At 41.2% G+C, this 21,058-nt stretch overlaps 1 protein-coding gene across 2 annotated transcripts; it reads left to right on the top strand.

The window, feature by feature from the left end:
• The first annotated feature begins 1,489 nt into the window (after window positions 1-1,489).
• Window positions 1,490-17,334, top strand: syt10 (synaptotagmin X). Of its 2 annotated transcripts, XM_034673138.1 has the most exons (8): window positions 1,490-2,088; window positions 2,751-3,144; window positions 8,995-9,556; window positions 13,413-13,533; window positions 13,784-13,955; window positions 14,152-14,281; window positions 16,008-16,037; window positions 17,134-17,334. In XM_034673138.1, exons 1-8 carry the CDS (start codon window positions 1,887-1,889, stop codon window positions 17,203-17,205), a joined length of 1,683 nt encoding a protein of 560 aa, XP_034529029.1. In that variant the 5' UTR covers window positions 1,490-1,886; the 3' UTR covers window positions 17,206-17,334. The 2 variants fall into 2 exon arrangements, with proteins under 2 accessions (XP_034529029.1, XP_034529028.1); XM_034673137.1 differs by lacking the exon at window positions 16,008-16,037.
• Window positions 17,335-21,058: the final 3,724 nt, after the last annotated feature.

Below are 21,058 nucleotides of genomic sequence, written 5' to 3'. Positions count from 1 at the left end.
TGGGAAAACCTCGGTCACATGACTCCAGCTGTCCGGTGGTCCTGCTCCGGACCGCATCGGTTTAGAAATGTTAAGGAAACAGCTGTTTATTAAAGTGACACCTCTCTCTGTCTCCTGTGGCGCTGAACAAATCTGTGTTGTTGTCAGTTTAACAAATCTCAAGTCTAAGTCAAGTCTTGAGTCCCAAAGTGTGCAAGTCTGAGTCATGAAGCAGTGAGATCATGATTCAAAATGGAAGGAAATTTCTTGAGATAAAGTTTTGTGCACCAGTAATCAGGTAACTGCTGTGTCACTGCATGTGTGAGTATGCTGCATGAATGCATGATAAACGTAACCACCTGACTCAAGTTCAAGAACTCACTTATCACATGACAGCCTTTGCTTCAAACTGTAGAAATGGCAAAGCATAGAATAATTAAATCTTCATCAGTAAAAAAAAGTCTGAGTCCCGCTCATCCTCCTTCCAAGCTTGACTCTGTTCAAGTTGATTCATAAGTCCTGACAAATAGAACTCAAGTCTGAGTCCTTAAATTGAAAATCTGGAACAAATCAAACATTAGAAAAACACAGGTTTGGTTTAGTTCTCTTCTTGAGCAACGCATGAATTATTTCAATTTAGCAACTGATATAAAATAAAAAATTGCAGAAATCTGATTATGCTGAAACACTTCACTTCAAATGAAAAGTGCAAACTGGATGTGCAAAAATGAATCCTAAATGAGCAACAGTTGGTCAAGTATCTGTTAATATTATAAAAAGAGGACAGGAAAAACAATCTGCATGGAAATATTACAATGTGGGTGAGAGCAGTGTCTGCTACAGGAGCTAAATTCAGGGTTTCTGATGCTTTTACATATTTTTCCAAATGCAAACTAAAATTTCAGACATATAAACTCATCTTTGATCTTCTATATACTCATAGGACCTTTACCTGAAACTGTAGAAATCATCAGGACTGTATAAAAAAATAAGAGTCCTCCTCATCCTCCTTCCAAGCTTGACTCTGTTCAAGTCCTGAATTTAAGAGCTTGAGTCTGAGTTCTTAATATGAAAACCCTGGAACAAATCAAGCCTTAGAAAGAAAAAAAAAACCACTCACACATTTAGTTTAGCTCTGATCTTTAGCAATGCATGCAGCTCTTTGGTTTGGAAGGTGAAATAAAATAAGAAGCTGCAGAAATTTGAATATGTTGCAATACTTTCTGAAGGAAAAGTGCAAACTGGATGTGTAAAATTGAATCCTGAATGATCTACAGTTGGTCAGGTATCTGTTAATATTATAAAAAGAGGACAGGAAAAACAATCCGCATGGAAATATTACAATGTGGACGAGAGCAGTGTCTGCTACAGGTGCTAAATTAAGGGTTTCTGATGCTTTTACATATTTTTCCAAATGCAAACTAAAATTTCAGACATATAAACACATCTTTGATCTTCTATATACTCCTAGGATCTCAGCAGACAAAGAAAGAGCTGTTGGGGGCTGGGAGGAGTGCAGTCAGTAAAGCAGCATGTGCTGAACGAGAGGCGGAGACACACACACACACACCCAAACACACACACACACACACACACACACACACACGGGGAACTCTCTCGATGCTACGAGAAAAAGTAACTCCGTGCCTGCCACCAACTGACAGTTCACACCAACTGACAGTTCACACCAGCAACCTGATGCGCATCACTGTTGGACACATCGAGGGTTGGACTCCATCTCTCCACAGCAGCAGCAGCAGCGCGCGCGTCTCACCAGAATAGTCCATCCTCGTTGCGCGCTCGTTATGGATCAGGACCATCAGGACCATCAGGACCATCAGGACGCAGCGCGCCTCTCTCCCGCGGACAGGCTGCACTCCGAGGAGCAGGACTAACCAGGTGCACAGATGAACCGCCGCCCTCCTGGCTCCTCCGGCGTGCAATGGCTTAACAGGAGAGACATGAGTGTCCGGACGGAGGACAGCATCACCTTGTGCCAAAGGGCTCTCCAGATCATCACGGAGCTTTGTCTCACGGGACACGTGGACAGGGAGAAATGTGCGGATATATTTCCACTGGATAACTCCATACAAGGTAAAGGACACGCAGGTAAATACAGAGAAGTCCTTTTCTTACTCGTTTCCCTCAAAAACATCACTTTAGTTTCATCCTCTGAGAGAAACAGAGCCTCAGAGTCTTTTTATAGAAGTATAAACCTGTGCTTTCCTTTGTTCAAACTTTAAAACAGCACAAAGTTTCCTGTATTTCATCATTTGGATCAGCTGTGAACATGTTTCTCTACCTGTTACGCATCTTGCTGCAGCTCAGTGCAGACTGATGGAGTAGCAACAGGTGGGAGATAGACTGAGGCTGCTTCTGAGTGAGAAGTCTCTCCTCTCCTCAGCTTCCTCTGTGTCTCTCATAGTCTGGGGATATATTTTATGACCTTGTTTTTTTTAGCAAACTTCCCATGAATAATTCACCTGAAGCAGATAATGTGTGAGCAGATGGGAGACCTCTCTCTGTAGTCATGTGTTCTCTCAATGCAGAGGTTTTAAATGACTTTCACTGTCCTGCTTTATCAAACAGGTGCATATGCTGCCTCTTCTTTCTTACAGCTTGCCTTCTCTCCTCTTTTCTCTTTTTTCCCTTGCATGTTTGTCCGTCATATTTTGTCCCTTTGCTTGCATCTCTGTCCTTTTCTCCTGTGTCTCGGTCCCCCCTCCTCCTCCTCCTCCTCCTCCTCCTCCTCCTCCCATGGTTACACGTAGACATCTCTATTAGTCTCCTAGCTGTGGTCGTGGGTTTCTGTGGCCTCGCCCTGTTGGTAGTCTCTCTCTTTGTCTTTTGGAAGCTGTGCTGGCCACTTTGGAGGAGCAAGACTCTGACAGCCCACGCTGAAAATGGCCTCCGAGTGGGTTTCCCCGAGGCCCCGCAGCCAAACTCGTCTCTGGCTAACGAGTGTAAAGCAGCGGAGGCGGAGAAGAAGTACCCTCTGGAGGTGAAGATGAACGGGCGGAGCACTGTGAAGCTCCTGGAGGCGGCCATGAAGATCAGCCAGACGTCTCCAGACATCCCTGCGGAGGTCCAAACGGCCCTGAGGGAGAAGCTCAGCCAGCAGGCGAAGATCCAGAGGCAGACCACTGAGCCAACCTCCTCCTCAAGGTACCCTACATGAACCCACTGCAGTCCTTTAGAGAGGACATCACCATCATCATGTTGTTTTAAATCCCTGAGGCTGTCATTTGCAGCACAATGGTAGCATTTTGAGCCCATTTTGGTTTGTTTCCCCCCCTCACATAACAATGATGCCCTCATAGTCCTGGCAGATCGTGACAGAGTCGCCAATGTCCTTGAGGTGGTTTGGCACGTGTCATGCAAAGCATCACTGACCGGCTGCTGCCCTTGAAACGCAGTCACACGTTGAACACTGTGTCACTTTCATTGTCTGAAAAAAAATCTCCTCCTGAAGGCTCGTCAGCAAGGGCAGCCACACATCTCCTCGCCGCGGTGCGAACCCTATAATCTCCTGTACGCGTGAGTCAAACTGCTATGGTTACCAAGGGGAAGCAGCCCGTGTAATTAACCAACCCTGCTCTTGCTTCTCTTTGTTTTCCAGCACTGTGGTTAAACTACAACGTCCATAATTAGCAGTGCTGTAGGGTGGGAGCTGTCATGGCGGCCGGGCTGCTTTCTAAGGAGACGCACCGGGCAGCTGCGCTCACTTTCTCAGAGGAAGACGTTATTGACAGTGGCCTTGGTCTGTCGTTAAAGGCTCGTTAATTAAGCTCAAATGGGGACAAATGTCTCCATAAATAACACACCCACCAGGGGTGCAGAGAGGCAAGGTCGAAGACTACAACGCCCACTGTCCCTATCCTCACTCCCACTCTTTAGTGATTTCTGATTTTACTCATTGCTCCCTCTCTGGAGGACAAAGTTGATGAGCAACACCCTGAAGCTTGATTATGAATAAATAGGGTTGCAAAGGGGTGGAAAGTTTCTAGTAGGGGAAGTTAAGCTGGGGAATTTTGGAAATATTCCAAATTGTAAACTTTCCATGGGAATTATGGGAATTGAGGGTAATTTAAAGGAAAGGTGTCATATCAAGCATAAATATTTGTTTTGTTAAACATTACTACCATACACTAAATGTGTTAAATATATTAACACATAATATCATCAAAACTGACTTCACTTTGTGTCCACAGGCTCAAATGTGTGGCTTCAATAGTCTTGTGTTCTGGGCTCAAACTTGTAGTCCAGGATTCTAGAAATCGTGTGTGCACGTGATGGAGGAATGCACAGTGCATGTAGGGGGCGTGGTCTCTATAGCCCTGCAGTAAGCAGTGTGCTATGTGCATGTGATTGAGGAATAGCATAGATATTCAACTGTACTTGCATGAAATCTGGTTGTTTTAGTCAGGATTATGCTAAAATATATTTTTCCCAACTATATTGAAGTTCCCTATTAAGAGCCAACCTTCAATTCAGTAAATTCACGGTTTATTCCCATTTGCCCCCATGGAAAGTTTCCAACTTTGAAAATTCCCTGAATTTTGCAACCCTATGAATAAAGCATCAAAACAAAAAGAAATAAGAGATGATCTGAGCATTCCCAAATGAAGCCCCTTCAGTGTCATTTCTAACATTTGTTCATTGAATGGTTCAGCTGCAGGCCTATAGGGACAGTGATCAAGCTGCTACGAACTTCTATATTCAATATCTATTGAATCTGTTTTGTTTAGGAGAAATCAGAAACATGCACGAAAAACTCAAAAGACCTCAATGTGACATCTTAAAATTGCTTTTAGTTATTCCAACCCCCCTATAAATATGATCTTATCTAACAAAGAGGTGATGCATAGTGAACAGGTGGTTATGCAAATTTGAATCCCATCAACAGGGTGACGGGAGAGGTCTCGTTCTTGCTACATTTTCCTGCTTATTACACGTCCAAAGACATGCAGACACCAAATATTGATTTAAAATCTATTTGAAAATATGATTCATTAATACAGCAACAACAAAAACAGTTCTGCTTCCATCTTATCAGCCTCCTTGTTGGAGAAAATAAGATTCAACTGATAATTTCAGTGGTCAAAGCTGGGCTTGTGAAGTGTGGAGCAGGCAGAGTCCAGTTTGGATCTGATTGAAGTGTATATTTGCAAGAAAAAAATTGACACCCATCAATCCCTAATCAACTTAGTGGACTAACATATCATTTATGCCACAGTGTCACAGGCAGAGCTGAGATGTGACAGACTGTTTCTGTGTATGCTTTTGAAATGGCTAAGTGATCAGGTTGTCTCTGGTGTAGCTTTTGACCTATGAGAATCAAGTATTCAACACAGCCAGGTAATAGGAGCAGTTAGAGCCGCATATCTTCACATTAGAGCTGGAACTATGCAGATACTACTTCTGCATTGGACAGAATATGACTAAAGATGATCAATTCTGTTTAATTATTTTTGTTTCATCTGTTTAATCCAAAAGAAATGGGCATTTAAAAAGAAGGTCTTCAGCAAGCTCTACTTCTTATCAGCCAGTCACTGTTGTAAAATACTGAACTCAGCTTGCATAAGCCTTTGGGAAATGCCAAAAAATATGTGTTCTTGACCCTTCAGTGAAAAGGAGAATGTTTTTGCCACAGTGTCAACAGGCAGAGGTGAGATATGACAGTGGATTTGATGTGGTGTGTGATTAGGTTGTCTCTGGTGTAGCTTTTGTTATTGAGAATTAATCCCAGATGTTTTGAGGTTTAGAACAATCAGAATCAAGTGTTTAACACAGCCTGGTTATAAGAGCAGTTAGAGCGGCATATCCTCACATTAGATTGGGTTATACATTTTCATTTAGCTTTCAGTAACTGATGTTTCCAGCTTCTTTTATCAGCCAGTAAATGCTGGCACTGTTTTTTAGGATGTTTGGAGATTTTCTCCTGACTGTTTTGGGACAAGAATCCATCTGAGCATGATTTTAGAAATCTACCAAATCCAAAAGGAATTGGCAATTAAAAGGAAGTCTTCTCTTCCTCTTATCAGCCAGTCATTGTTGTAAAATGCTGAAATCATGTGATCAGACGGCATCAGCTTTTGGGGAAATGCCAAAAGAGATTTGTTCCCCAAGCTTCAGTAAAGAGGAGAACGCAGAAAAAGTTCTTCATGAGCTTAGATAACCTTTAACTTTTATTGTTCGTGGTGACATTCTCTGCCGCTGAGGAAGGAAGCAATAAGAAGTGGTTTTATCTCTGGTGTTAATTCTGGATTTTGTGTAATCCTCTGTGGATTTATTTGAAGTTATGGTTTAAAATTAAATTAGAGGCTTAAAGAAATCAACATCTGTGCAAAAGAAGTCTTCTCTTCCCCATCCAGGTCCAGGCTAAGTGTTAAGCGTTTGCAGATAAGTCAGCTGCTCTTCCTAATGTTCACACCAGCTTTAAGACAACATGCCGCTCTCCATGTTGTTCACAACACATGAATATATTAGTATTGCATTTCCAGCCCGGCTTCCTCTGGCGTATCGTTCGTGCCGCGGCTGTCAGATTGCTGTGATTGTCCTACTGTCAGCAAGGAGGAGGGCCAGTTGCTAGGAGACAAGATTGGCTTGGCGTTGGTTTTCTCCAAAGATGTCAACTTCACAGAAATTTGCAGCATTCAGGTGATTCGTTTCAGGGCTCAGAAACTAAATGCTGGCCGTGGGTTTTCATTTCTTACTGATGACAAATAATGAAGAAAACATTTAAGTTGATCACGCTCGTCTGTTAGGGTTTATTTCAGTCACTGTTTGGTTCTTCTTCAGGGTTAAACCAGATCGAACAAACAGTTTGTTAGACTGTTGTTGAGTCTTTTGGGGTTTTGGGTCTACATTATCAAAGTTTTTGGGGGTAGATTCAATCTCATTCATCAATCTGAGAACATTACATGCCATTCAAATCATTGGCTCTGTCTCTGTTGGTGTTTTAAGGTATGAAACACCTCCAAAAGTCAGTATTTGTAATTGCTGCCTTGAGATTTATCCTCAGTAGGAGATGCAGCCTATTCTGGCCTTTAATAGTTTATCAGGATGTGTTCTTTCAGCATGAAAGAGAAGAGGGTTTTATCGTCCCAGTGGTTCTCTACAATGTCATGGTTTTAGGGTTGAGATTTAAGGCACATTACGCCAATTTACCAGACTGTCAAGGCTAGCACAGGCATGTTGAATCATTAGCTAGGTGTTGGTGAACATTTTGACCTTTATGACCGACGTTCATCAAACAAACCGAAAGATATGCCTCAAAATGTCAAGTGCTGTCTTGGGATTGTGCCGTTCAGCTGGTGCATTTTATATTTTTTCATTTGGCTCGGTCAATTTCAAGTATGACCAACCAATGCTCACTGAAAGAAACTCCTTAAGAGAGTCAAGTGCTGCATTAGTATTGAACCTTGTGGAGGCTACAACCATCATGAGTTTGGTTCAATAATAAGTGAATATCAAGCAGTTGTTCAGGAAGAAAGAGAGGTGTGTTTGATTACCATGTCTCTCTGGGTTTTCAAGACGTGGCAACCTCTGATCTTGAAAGAGGAAGCCATTGCGGAAGTGGGAAAAATTGCAGCTCCTCAAGCATCCACTAGAGGCTCGCTCCAAAAGCCATAGAAGCCGCATACACACCCATTCAATAAGCTGATCTTTAAAGCAGAAATAAACATGTTGACAGCATGGTTCAAAAAACAGGGGTGATTTTTTTAATTACTCATTAGTTTTGAAGATATTAAGGTTACAAGTTTTACATAGTTAGGGGTGTGGCTAATTTGACTGACAGGAGGCTAAAGGCCCGTCTCAACTCCACCTCTTTGCCTCATGCTAGGTCAAGTGAAACACTTCCTTTCAATGGAACTTGTAAATTTGTGAAGTAATGTCCACGTTCAAATGATAACCGAATGGTAACACCATTGTTAGGCAACAGCAACATGGACTCCATACCATCTGTTAGATAACATAGGGAATTTAAGCTAACCTTAGGGAAAAATGAGGCCACTGGAAATAGAACTTTAATGTACAACTGCATGAGCAAAAGAAGCCTAGGTCTATTACATGTTGCAGTATAGCCAACATTTTCACCAAATATATAATAAAACTATGAATAAAAATGACTAAATGTTAGTAAAACTGGATTCTTCTGGAACATCAAAACTCGGGAGCTTAGAGCTTTCAGAAAAGTTCTACCTACGATGTGAATACCATAAGAGAGGGGGTGTTCATATGGTGTCTTCTCATGAACACGGGAAACACAACCCCATTCGAAGGCACCAAAAGTAAGAGTGAGTCAGTATTTCTAATATGGCGACCACCATCATAGGCTTCAAAACTCAGACGTCACAGAAAAAAAATCAAGGCTGTCAGATCTTGACATTAGCTGGTTTTCTAAGACTGTAGATCATTGGCTAGATCATTTTAAGCATTCTTAGGTATTACTTACCAACATGAATGGGAAACGTTGGAAGATATGCTTCAAAAAGTGTCTTTTGCCAAGAGTTGTCTTTGGATTTACCCATCATACTAGAAACAAGAACATCCTGATCAATATCAGGATGTTGTTGTGCAAGATAGAGATGCAAACTTACAAAGGAAGTCAGTTTCCTTGGGTTATTCACATTATTAAGATATTAGGCCCATTCCCCAGGCTGGAAAAGACATCACCGGCATGTTGAACCATTGGCCGTGTCCCTGTGAGCATTTTAAGTGTTACATACCAATGTTCATGAAGCACAAGGAAAGTAAGCCATCAAGAGACAGTGTGAAAGTGGAAGCTTGAGCCACTCTAGGCCTCAGCTTCTGTACATCAGATGAATATCAGGTAGCAGAAATGCTCCTTTAATCTAAAGACCAATCAAAGGTTATTCTTCAAGCTGTATGTCAGACCATGTTCCATGTGTGGCCCTTAAATACGTAGATCTAGTTCTAAAAGCTGATCCTGAATATAATCCTGACACTTGAGACATTTACTCATTTTACGCCCTTTTCCCTTTTCAACAGGCACAACTCATTCCGGCGCCACCTGCCCCGTCAGATGAATGTTACCAGCTTTGACTTCAGCATGGACAAAGTGCCTCTCCGCCAGTCCTCCACCGTGAGCATCGGAAGAATAAAACCAGAACTCTACAAGCAGAGGTCTGTGGACTCAGAGGGCGAGGTCAGAGAACCCGTAGAGACTTGTGGAAAGCTCAGCTTCTCGCTGCGGTACGACTACGAGGAGCAGTCGCTGGTGGTGAGAATCCTCAAGGCCTTGGACCTACCTGCCAAAGACTTCACGGGCACCTCCGACCCGTACGTGAAGATCTACCTGCTGCCAGAGAGGAAGAAGAAGTTCCAGACACGAGTCCACCGTAAGAACCTGAACCCCGTGTTCGACGAGGCTTTCTGTTTCCCCGTGGCGTACGATGAGGTGTGCAACAGGAAGCTGCACTTCAGCGTGTACGACTTCGACCGCTTCACCAGCCACGATATGATTGGCGAGGTGGTGGTGGACAACCTCTTTGAACTCTCAGATCTTTCCAGGGAGGCGGTGGTGTGGAAGGACATTCATGCTGCAACCACGGTGAGTTGTTTTTCACGATTATTAAAAGCCAAATCTTCTCATTTGTGCCTCAGCCCTCACCAGAACTCTGTTATTATTCAGGTAAACAGACTGTGAATGGGAACTGATTTGATTAAGGTCTAAACATGAAGTATTGCACTGAATCACTTGTAGGAGCCTGAATGCATCAGCAATGTTCCACAATCGCGGCAGGTGGAACAAATTGTGTAATTATACGGCGATAAAGGCTTTGGGAAAGTTTTTTATCAGCCAAACACCCACGCTTATTTCCCAGAAACCGCTCCAGTAAATATAGCCACAGATAAATGATCTACTTTTTTCTTTTGTCAGCCGCAGTATGTTCTCAGGTTTCACTATGTTAGCACAAAGAAGGTGTCCAGCTGGAGCCAGGTGGAGTTTGTCCTGGTTTGGGCTCTGGCTCAAAAGAGAGGTGGTTATTTAGCCCTTCATGCATCACTCCTACGTCACAGTCAGGAGCCTCTGCTTTATCTGTGGATGTTTTCATTGTGATACACACGTAATCAACTTTAATAGAAACAGTACAGTCCTGTATCTAGTTTTGTATGCAGACTGAATTTCGATCATCTTGTTATTCCTCAATTAAGAGTCAAACTAATGCTGATTCTTTACGTCTAATAGGAATCAGGGATGCAACAACGACTGGTCTAGACAGTCCAGGCTTTGGTATCCTATTCTCCAGCATTTAAGACGAATTTTACAGGAACAAGTAGAAGTTAAAGAGAAAAAAACTTTCAAGACAAAACTCCTTCCTTTGAAACACATTCCTTGTGTGTTAAATGATATAAGATATATAAATTAATGTATGCATAATGCTGTATCTGTGTGTGTGTACTACCTGAATGCAGAGACTCTACAATGGGATGCACACAGGATGTGTTACTGTAACTGCACGGCTTCGGTTTTGTGGCTTTATTAATGTAATATAACATTTTCAAATGTTTCTATGAACATAATATTTCAGCTGAGGATCTCAACTGATCACAAAGAACATTCTTAAGTTATACTTTATGAGAGGACGGCACTTTTTAACCTATCTAAAGCTGAAACTCTGCACATTGTCTGTCCTGACCAGGTTGGCTTTGTTAAGAAGGTTAGCATGGTGAGCCAGGTTCAAAGAGATCCAGCTAGATGACACTGAAACTCTCACTCTAAGATCAGCAGATCTGTCAGGCTGATTCATATAGATGCTTCTTTATTGCATACCGATGAACTCCATGTATAAACTTAGGTAGCGTTAGTAGCACTGCCTTTCTTCTTTTACTACATGCCCGTATATACAGCTACTTCTTTTTCATGCATGGAACCTGAGTGCCACCTACTGGTCAACTCTAGTAACATCTTGATTCGTAGATTATCCCTCAGTCTTTTATTAAGACGTTTTTTTGCATTATTGCTGCATTCAGGTTGAACGCTAACACTTCTCAGTTCTTTTTTTTTTATATATATATATTTTTTGGCCTTTTTGCCTTTATTTCATAGGACAGCTGAAGAGAGACAGGAAATGTGGGGAGTAGAGAGCGGGAGAAGACATGCAGGAAATGGTCAACCAGCCGGGAATCGAACCGGCAACCCCTGCAACGAGGACTATAGCCTCTGTATGTGGGGCGCTTAGACCGCTAGGCCACTAGTGCCCCGTGCTCTCAGTTCTTCATGCTATATTCAGCCACTTATTGGATGTGATCGCAGTGACTCCGCCTTCTGTGACATCATGTATATTCAGTGCTTAGTGATTGGATATTTACAGGTGGGAGGAGTTTTCTCATCCCAGCACATGGACTCAAAAACAGAGCTAATACAGAGAGAAATATCGTGCATGTAAGCCATCTAGCTGCGTGTATTGATCAGTGGATGCAGCACCGAACGGTTCAATATTACATTGGGAACTGTGGCATCCTTAATCACAATGGTTAAATTATTAACAGGACATTTCTGCTTTTAAAGATTCATCACCGTTGAGCATTCTGAGTGCACCTCATGTATAGAAGCCATAGTCCTTGTTGGAGAGGTCACTGGTTCCCTGTCTAATCCAGTAAAGAAAAAAGGCCCTGATTGTTGATAATTGTTGATTTAGAGTTAAATGTCTGTTTAATTTTTTAAGCACTCATACCTGTCTCTGCAGAGCTTCATGTTTGCCATTTCCTTCTTCATGTAGTGTAGCTTGAAGAGAACACCTCCTCTAATTGCAGGCCGTAGATTAACCTTGAAACTACCTCCTGTGCTTTCACACCTGAGGGCAGCTTCTGATACTTGGAAACTAATACTTGAGTTTAAGAAGTCGGCTGTATCGCTCTTATAACATGTGTGTATGAAAGATAACTTAACAACATGTGTTGCTTTCCAAAAAGTTTGTTGGCAGAGGATTTTAATCCTAAAGATGATTTTACTGGAAAAGACATATTTTTCCTCTGAGCCCTCAGCAGTAATTACGTAGTCAGCTTTACAGCCAGCCCATGGATTTCTAACTTTTCAGACTAGACGAGGTAAAAGTTGGAGTTTTCTATTTCAAGACAGATACTCTGTTTTTTTGTGAGCACCCTTGATATCATGTCTGGACTTTTTTATGTCATATTAAAACTAAGCACACCTATATTACTCAATCATGCAACAAGGAGATTTTGAAGATAACAGACTACCTTCAGCCGAACTAATTATCCAAACAGTCTGCAGCTACATTGATCCCCACATGGCTGCTTTAATGTGCCTTTATATTTGCCCCCATAGACCTCATATTGAGATCTAAAAAAGCCCTATGTATTTCTAATAGATATATTCTAGCATTAGTACTTACTTTGTTAACTAGTAAACCAGGCCAAAAATGCTACATTTACCTGATACACATGATATTAAGTCCCCAGAGTTCTAACAAGTGAACATTTTATCTTGTGCATACAAAAAAACTTATCTTGTGCCCACTTCTTAGAGCTTAGAGCTATCACAGTAGTTATTGTCTTGTAGGAAAAAAGTGAATTACCTTGTGCACAGTGTACACAATAAATCTAAATTATGCACACAAGATAAAAACAGCAAATGAACCAGGCTGGATGTCGAACCAGTGACCGCTGCAACAAGGTCCATAACTGCTAGGCCAACAGTTCCCCATGCTTTGGAGAAAGTTGTAATGTTAACCCAAAGGAAATGAAGCTAACCAAGGTTTTTGTAAATATTTTGTAAGTCATCAAAAAACTTTAAAAGTTGTCTTGGTGCTGGAGTGAACTAATTAGGATGCATCCTCTGGTGTCTGCAAATGTTGGTACAAAATTTCAGGGCAAACCATCGATTCATTGTTGAAACATTTGGTTTCAAAATATGTTATAGGCAAAACCTAAATGACCATAATGAAGCTGGAGTGGCTAAAAAACAAATCATTAACTGCAAATATTAAAGCTCCTGTTGGAAACTTTGGTTTGGTGTTGTTTTTGGCGCCCCCCTGTGGACAAATCTGGCAGATTTTGTCCTGTTTTTGTGCAAGTCACGGTTCTTTTCACAACAAATCTCACCCAGTCAAATATATCACACACTGAGAATGTTAGCTGTGGAAAGGGTGCAGGGTGCTTTAAATCGTCTTGTCTGACACCTACCCTGCTGCTGCTCTTTCAGGCATTAACGATAACAATGTAGAAATGGTCAGTCTCATCGCTGATGATCTAGTTTGCTTCTATTGGTCATAGAGAGACATCAGTATTGATTTCAGTCTGTTTTATAACCAGATGAAAACTCCTCACAGGAGCTTTAAACAGTTGTCAGATAACGTAATACTGACAAATACTCCTTCTCTTTCCAGGTGAGAAAAATAAAACCCTGCTTCTCATCTTGTTCTTCTTATTTTGTCCTCTAGGAGAGTGTTGACCTGGGTGAGATCATGTACTCGTTGTGCTACCTCCCCACAGCCGGGAGAATGACCCTAACAGTCATCAAATGCAGAAACCTCAAAGCCATGGACATCACAGGAGCTTCAGGTAACCTGACTGCAAATAAGACGCGGCTCACATCAAAACCACGAGATGGGCCATAAATCAAGCTGAGCTGAAATGAGACAGCAGGTGGTCACTTAGGATGGAAACGGAGAGGAGACTTAGAGAGGCTGGAGGGAGGATAGAGCTAGATGAAACGTTTCCCTAGTGTTTGTTTATTCATTATATCATCCTGTTTATTTATGAATTCAAGGTAAACATGGACTGTTAAATAATGGTGAGCATGTTTCCTCAGATCCGTACGTGAAGGTCTACCTGATATGTGATGGACGGAGGTTAAAGAAGCGGAAAACAACCACCAAGAAAAGCACGCTGAACCCCGTGTACAACGAGGCCATCATCTTCGACATTCCCCCGGAGAACGTGGAGCAAGTCAGTCTGTCCATCATGGTGATGGATTACGATCGGTGAGTTCAGCATGCAACACAGCTCACCCCTTAAAGCTCTTCTACACAGAAGAGGTCATTCACTAAGGTTCAGTCACTTTCACTTGATGCTTTTGTTTACCTAAGTCTGGTAAAATATGGATCTACTCTTCTGCTTCGTGACTAGCTTCACCGTGAGCTTTTCAAATGAGCCTAACAGTGTGTTTTCTGCTCACAGGGTCGGACACAATGAGGTGATTGGTGTGTGTCGCACCGGCCCAGATGCAGAGGGTCTTGGACGAGATCACTGGAATGAAATGTTGGCTTATCCACGGAAACCCATCACGCACTGGCACGCTCTGGGAGAGGTAATAACACCTTTTTACTTTCAGTGACAAGGACACATAACTGTTCTGATTCATTGAAGCTCTTGTTTGTGTCATTGGACCCATTGGAGCGTCTCCACATTTCATGACGGCTCCTTCATTTCATTTCTACAGCACTAGTATGAGGATAATGAATGTTTAATACATGAGGACAAACAAAGCAGGGCCTTTATTCAGAGCTGTCAGTGTTTTTGTTGACGGATTATATCCTAAAACTTGTATAAAACACAGGACCTGGCACGGTTTAGGAGACTTAAAATACGTCTGCCCCCAGTGGTGATTGTCTGCTACTACAAAATACAGTTTTGTGTTAAAGCTGGGGTTGGTAGTCAGATTTAGATACACTTTTTGTTTTACTGGTTGAAATGATCTTTCTGTCCCGATGGCAATCAATACATAATGTGTTCCTAAAAAAAGAGTGAAAAAAAGCTGCTATCTACAGCTGGAGTAAACCTGGGAAAACACCAACCAATCACCGCCATCAGGAGCCAAATTATGAAATCAATCAAATCCTGTCCTGCCGTTCTGCCCGCCTCCTGCAGAGCGTACATTTCATGTTTGTTTGTGTTTTTGATGAGTTGACATAGTGAAAAACACAAACCATGTGTTGAGGACCGGTTTTGAATCAGTCACCATCATATGGTCGCCAATCAGCGGTGCTCGTGCATGTGAGTGGGGGCATCATTTTTGAGGAGCTCAGAGGGGAGCGGGGGAGGGGTCAGACGGCGTCTTGAGGAAATGCTACATTCAAATTCATGCTAGTTTTCTCTGGCTACCAACCATAGCTTTAATGTATGATCAGAAGTAGACATTATCTGAATTTCCCCCTTTGGGGATGAATAAAGTACATTCTATTCTATTCTATTCTATTATCCTTAATTTTCATAATTATTATAAAACAGTAAAATCAGTTTGCTGTCTTGACTAGGGATGTTCCAAAGCGACTTATTTTAGGGTAATTTCAACAGAACTTTAAATTCTGACAAACTGAGTAGTCTAAAGGTAAGAAAAAATTAAGTTCAAATTGAGTACAATTTATAAAACACAGGATCACAGATTATGCAGGTAAATGATGTTAGATTGGCCTGCAAAGTGTGGCTAACACTAGAAGAGCTAGCACCATCCTTACAGGTTGATGTCCACATGCCTGTTCTGGTTATCTGTGCTCGTTTACATCTGGATGATAAAGCATTATATCATTAGGGAAGTAGTCTTTAACTAGAGCTATAGCCCTGGCTAGTTGCAGGTGGCTGCACTACAACTTAGACACAACTTATGAACGGCATTACAGGCCTACAATAAAGAAATATTAACAATTTGTTTTATTACCTAGTGATTCTGTTGCTTGTGTGGTTGACTATATGCACTCATCTCTAGTCTCGACAAAACTCAAGCGACATCATCTTCAGAAAATGTGTTTTGAGGGGGACACAGGTAGCCAAAGGCAGTCCAAGTTCCTACCAACAGTTTCAGTAGTCAATCAGAAATCCAGACGTAACAACAAACATGCCAGTTTTGCTGAATGAAGCAAAAAATACTCCCAGCCGAGTCTTTGCTGGATTTAAAGGTTCCAATCATGAACACTATAAGACAGTATTACAGTTCCTGAGAGCTAACTGTCTCCCCCCTTGTGACTGTAATCTCATACTTTACATTTCATCAATGTTTCTTCCTCTTCTGCCTCACCCACCCCCCATCTGACGAATAGGAAAATACAGGTGATTACCCATTTTCAGAGGTAAACAACTACATATGCTTTGGTAGACACTGTGATCATAGGCACAAACCATGCTCCCTGTTACTACCATCAAAACATTGATTCATAAAGAACACACATTATGGTTCTTGGAGTGGTTGTTCAGGTGTCTGACAATGTTTTGGTAGTTTTGTTAAGTATTGTAAAGGTAGGGATCAATGCTTGTCCTGTCCTTAACTTTTAGTTCCCATATTCCAAATACTGGAATCTGTTGCAATTGTCTTGTCCCAGAAGCTGAATTTGTAATCCAGGCCTCCAGTTGATGCTGGATTCATACTGAAGAGGTAAACTTTCAACACTCTGATAAGACTGGCAACCTGTCCAGTGCCTTCCCTGTACCTTTCACCCAGTGACATCTGGAGTAGGTTCCAGCTTTACAACGAACCCAAACAGGTCTTGTTTTACAGATGATGAATGGAGGGACATTACAAAGAGTGTAATGATGTGAGAACAGATGTTTATGCCTTATCTTGGGAAAACAAAAGGCAGATATCTCAAGAAAACCCATCACGAGAAACCTTGATTTGGACGATTGCAGGAAAACGAGCGACCGGTTTGTTTGATGACACTGATTTCAGCCTTTAGGATCACTGTCATGCCTTTAAGGGTGGATCCATAACTGTACAGTGATTGAAGTAGTCTGATGCATTGATCAATAATGGCTGTGCATCTTTATCTTCAGCTAAATCAGTGACTACATCCATGCTTTCTTGCATGGCACTCCTGATTTCAGAGAAAACCTTGAGTCCTTACTCCAGATCTTGATGTGGTGGCATTAAAGATGTTGCAGTGGGTGAATGATGTGCAAATGCATGCTATAAGAATAAGCAATATGGAAAATATGTCAGGAAATATCCTGTATTACAAATCCCTGGTTTATAAATGTTTTTCAAATTGTGCCGTTTTTTGCCTCATCCCTTCTCACGCTTCGTAATCCACCACCTGACCCCGCTGGGTCAAACATCTCTGCCTATGATCACAGTACATCCTGTGGTATAATGAAATGACCTGCTCAGTTATGACAAAATGATGATAATGCCTCTAAAGAGTTTGCTCTCTGTGATATCTTACCTTGCAGTGGCCGGGAAGAGCAGCAAGCTTTGAGAGTCAAGGTTCGTGTCCTTCGCCAAAACCTCCTCAGACGCCGTAATGACCCCGGGTCGAGACAACGCCACCTCTGTAAGAAACAAGACGTCTGTTCAGAGTTTCTACGAAGCTGTGTCGCCTCAGAGTCTCCTTGTTAGCATGTTGAACTTCATTTCTTATGTTGATATGTTTATAAAACTGTTTTTATTCATTCATTCATCTGAACTTTGGTTCTTCTCACTAATTTGGTGCTTTTGTTTTTGATACATTTGCATTGAAACACTTAGAAAGACATTTAACTGAAGGTCTCAGTATCTCACTGAAAGCTGCATCACCCACCGACACTGAGCAACGTTTACTGGTCCAATATCTCTTTAGTTCGATACAATTTCACTTAGAAACTGCAAAAAGTGAAAGGGCTAAACTGGTCACTATCAAACAGGGCTGCATAAATATATTTAAATTTATCAGGAAAAATGTGGTTTGAAATGTTATCAACCAGCCTTTGCTACCTGCAGACATCCGAGAGTTAAATGTCTCTCAGATTTAGAGGAACTGTAGCTGATACATGTAGCAAACGTTTCCACAGAGATTACAAAAAACAACTTCAGTTCATGTGACCTTAAAATATTTGACGCCAAACACCTTACAAAAATGTAAATACACTATTTTATATGTATTTTTGTACAATTGAAGTAAATTAGAATGCAGAACTGCAGAATAACCTAGCATTATTGAAATAGCTTGACTTAGCCCTCCAATAACTTATGATAGAAACATTATTAAAACTTAAAGATAGTCTTTAAACTTCTTTAAGATAATAAATATGATATTTTCAGATATGGCCAGATTTCCCTCCAGTTTTAGTGGTTCACCACCAAGAACCTGGAAGCAAACGAGACGTTAAAACAGCATCTAATGCGCCCATCTTGAGCTTTCTGTCAGAGTTTAATGGCCGCCATGTGAATATGGACAGACGCCATCGTAAACCGCCAAATGTGCCAAGAAAACCAGCCGCTGAGTGTAGAGCAATCTGATTGGACACCCCAGTGGTGGCCAATTAAAATCAAAACATTCAACAATAATATAAAAACAGTAAAAAAACAGATGGTTCAAATATCATAAGACAGATTTTAAATATAAGCATAAATGTTACAGAGCAGCGTTGGTACTTTAAATGGTGACAAACTTTAGACAAAAATCTGCTTTTTGAGTCTTTAAAGTTTAAAGTTCAGCAAATATTCATAATTACAATTACGTTATATGGATTCTTTTATATTCAAAGTTAACCCTCCTGTTAAAGCTAGGGTTGGCAGTCTCGGAAAACTAGCATGAATTTGAATGTAGCATTTCCTCATGACTCCGTCTAACCCCTCCCCTCCTCCCTCAGAGCTCCTCCAACCCCCGCTCACATGCACGAGCGCCACTGACTTGCGACCATATGATGGTGACTGATTCAAAACCGGTCCTCACCAAAACATTATCATAGTGAAAGTTAAAAACACAAACAAACATGGCTGCTGTTAGTACTCACAACTATCATGCTAGCATTATCCAGTTGTACCGGTGACACGATATCAGGAGAAAAGTTATAACACATATATAACACTGTAACAGCTCTACTGTTTGTTAAACCTGTTCAGTGTAGATGTTCTTAATTCCTACAGTGTTGACAGTCAGTGAAGGCATCAGGAGAGGTGTAGAGTGTGTGAGCGGAAGAGAGGAGAGACAAGAGGAGAAGTTCTTCATTCATTCAAACACTGATTGTTGTTTTGTTGGTTGTCGTGATCACGGTCGACAGTGACCGGTTATTAAAGATCAACGTGTTCATGAATCGGCTCGTCCTCCCTACAGCGTCCGGACGGACGCTACAACATCTACATTTCTGTAGGACTTAATAAATGTCATTCATTCTTCTGCTTGTCAGAGCCCCGTGGTGAGTGCTTTTTAGACTCTGATCCGGACTACAGTCCTGAGCAAAGCCCCTCATCGGGCCAGATGGGACAGGCCCGAGGTCGAGTGAGAGGGGCAGTCAGTAGAGTCAGGGGAAGCAGAGGCAGGAGACGGAGACTCGGAGTGCACGCTGGGGAAATGTACGCGCAGGAGGCGGGCAGAACGGCAGGACCGGATTTGAATGGTTTAAAATTTTGGAACCCAAAAAACGGTGATTGGTTGGTGTTTTCCCAGGTTTACTCCGGCTGTAGATAGCAGCTTTTCTTCACTCTTTTTTAAGAACACATTATGTATTGATTACCATCAGGACATAAAGATCATTTTAACCAGTATGACAAAAAGTGGATCTAAATCTGATTACCAACCCCAGCTTTAAGTTGTTGGTCAAATTGACCCTTTTAAAAGTCTATTATAGGTAATACATGCCTTCCAAACCGGCTAAATGCAGCATAAAAATCTGGGCAGCATGTCACAGAAGAGGTGTAATTCATCAACATCACTTCATAAAAAATAAAAAATTCAAAATATAAAATTAAATTTAAAAAAATCTATGTCTTATAAAACTATTGTATTTATATTTAGGGCTTTCCAATGTATATTAAAAAAGTTTTAACATGAATTTTAATGAAAATGAGTGAGTTATCCTCATTGAACCATGATCTGTGAGAATTAAAGAACACCATTGCACTAAATACTGATTTAAATGGTTAGTAATGGAGTTAAAAATGAGATTTAAAAAAATGTGTATTTTGATTTTTTGGGGGTTTAAATTGAACATTATTGCTGTTCCAGAGAAACGTACATAACAGGAGGGTTAACTAGATTTGATTGGTAGAGATAACCCTCTTTGGTTTAGGGTTAGCTCCCAATGTTCACCACACTTGGCCTCCTTAACAGAAAACTGTCTCCGCCCCTGGCCACACAAAGTCACACGTAGCCATACAAATCAAAAACCGTTGAGTGCATTCTTACTGAGCCAAACTTTAGTCTGCAACAACCTTCCCTCACTCCTTCAAAAATCAGGGAATTATAATCCATAAAGACGTCTTTAATCCCTCACGTTTTCAAACATTATGTTTTCTTCCATCTTCATATGTTGTTCCTCTCCTGAACATCGGCACAGCTCTTACTTACATGTGGGTTATTAGAAGAGAATAAAAAAAACACATAGCAAATAGAACATGGCTATGTACTGTTATCTAACTTGCACATAAATATAAAGATGCTTTTCTCCTGTGATTCCCTGAATATGTAAAATAAATATTTTTACTCGTAGCATGTCTCTCTGAAAAAACAATCTATGGATGGATACTGTAAGACGATGTGTAAGTATTTGAACTCTTTGTGTTTACATTTGTATATAAACCTGTTAATGGCACTGTTTGTACATAACGCAGAAGTGAAATTAAAGAATCCGTCGTAAACTTAAAAATAGAGACATCACGATGTCTTTCTATCGTTTAGTGATCATTTGAAGAGCTCAGACTTGTAGTCGAGTGAGATTAAAAACCCGTCCTGTAATACTTGTGATCAATTATCCGCTCTGGAGATGAGTGAAGCCGACTTATGGAGCCGTTCTGTGTGTAGGAGTTTAGAGCTTTGAGACGTCTTCGTTTGCATATCGGTCGAATCTATTTTGAGCGAGAAGAACTGTAACTACCGTCATGTGTACAGTTTGTGATAACTTTTGTAACGATTCAAAGTCGACATTTGGAATATGATTTATTGTATTTGTTTCTTATGTATTTTAACAAAATAAAGAGTGAAGAGTCACGGCGTGGTTGTCTCCTTGCTGCAGCTGCATCCTGTTGCTCTTACCTTGGTGTCTCATGTGTATGAGCTTCTTTTATTTATTCACTATTTATTGATATTCCATCTTCATTTTACCTGCAGGCTCTTTACTGTCCTTCTAATCTTCATGTGGTGCAATATTCATGCAGGTGCAGTGTTGACTCTCTGTTTAA

The sequence above is a fragment of the Notolabrus celidotus genome, chromosome 21 (genome assembly GCF_009762535.1).
Source record: "Notolabrus celidotus isolate fNotCel1 chromosome 21, fNotCel1.pri, whole genome shotgun sequence".
Classification (NCBI taxonomy): Eukaryota; Metazoa; Chordata; class Actinopteri; order Labriformes; family Labridae; genus Notolabrus; species Notolabrus celidotus.
The sequence above is the reverse complement of the archived record's forward strand: the minus strand, read 5'-3'. Positions and strand labels throughout refer to the sequence as shown.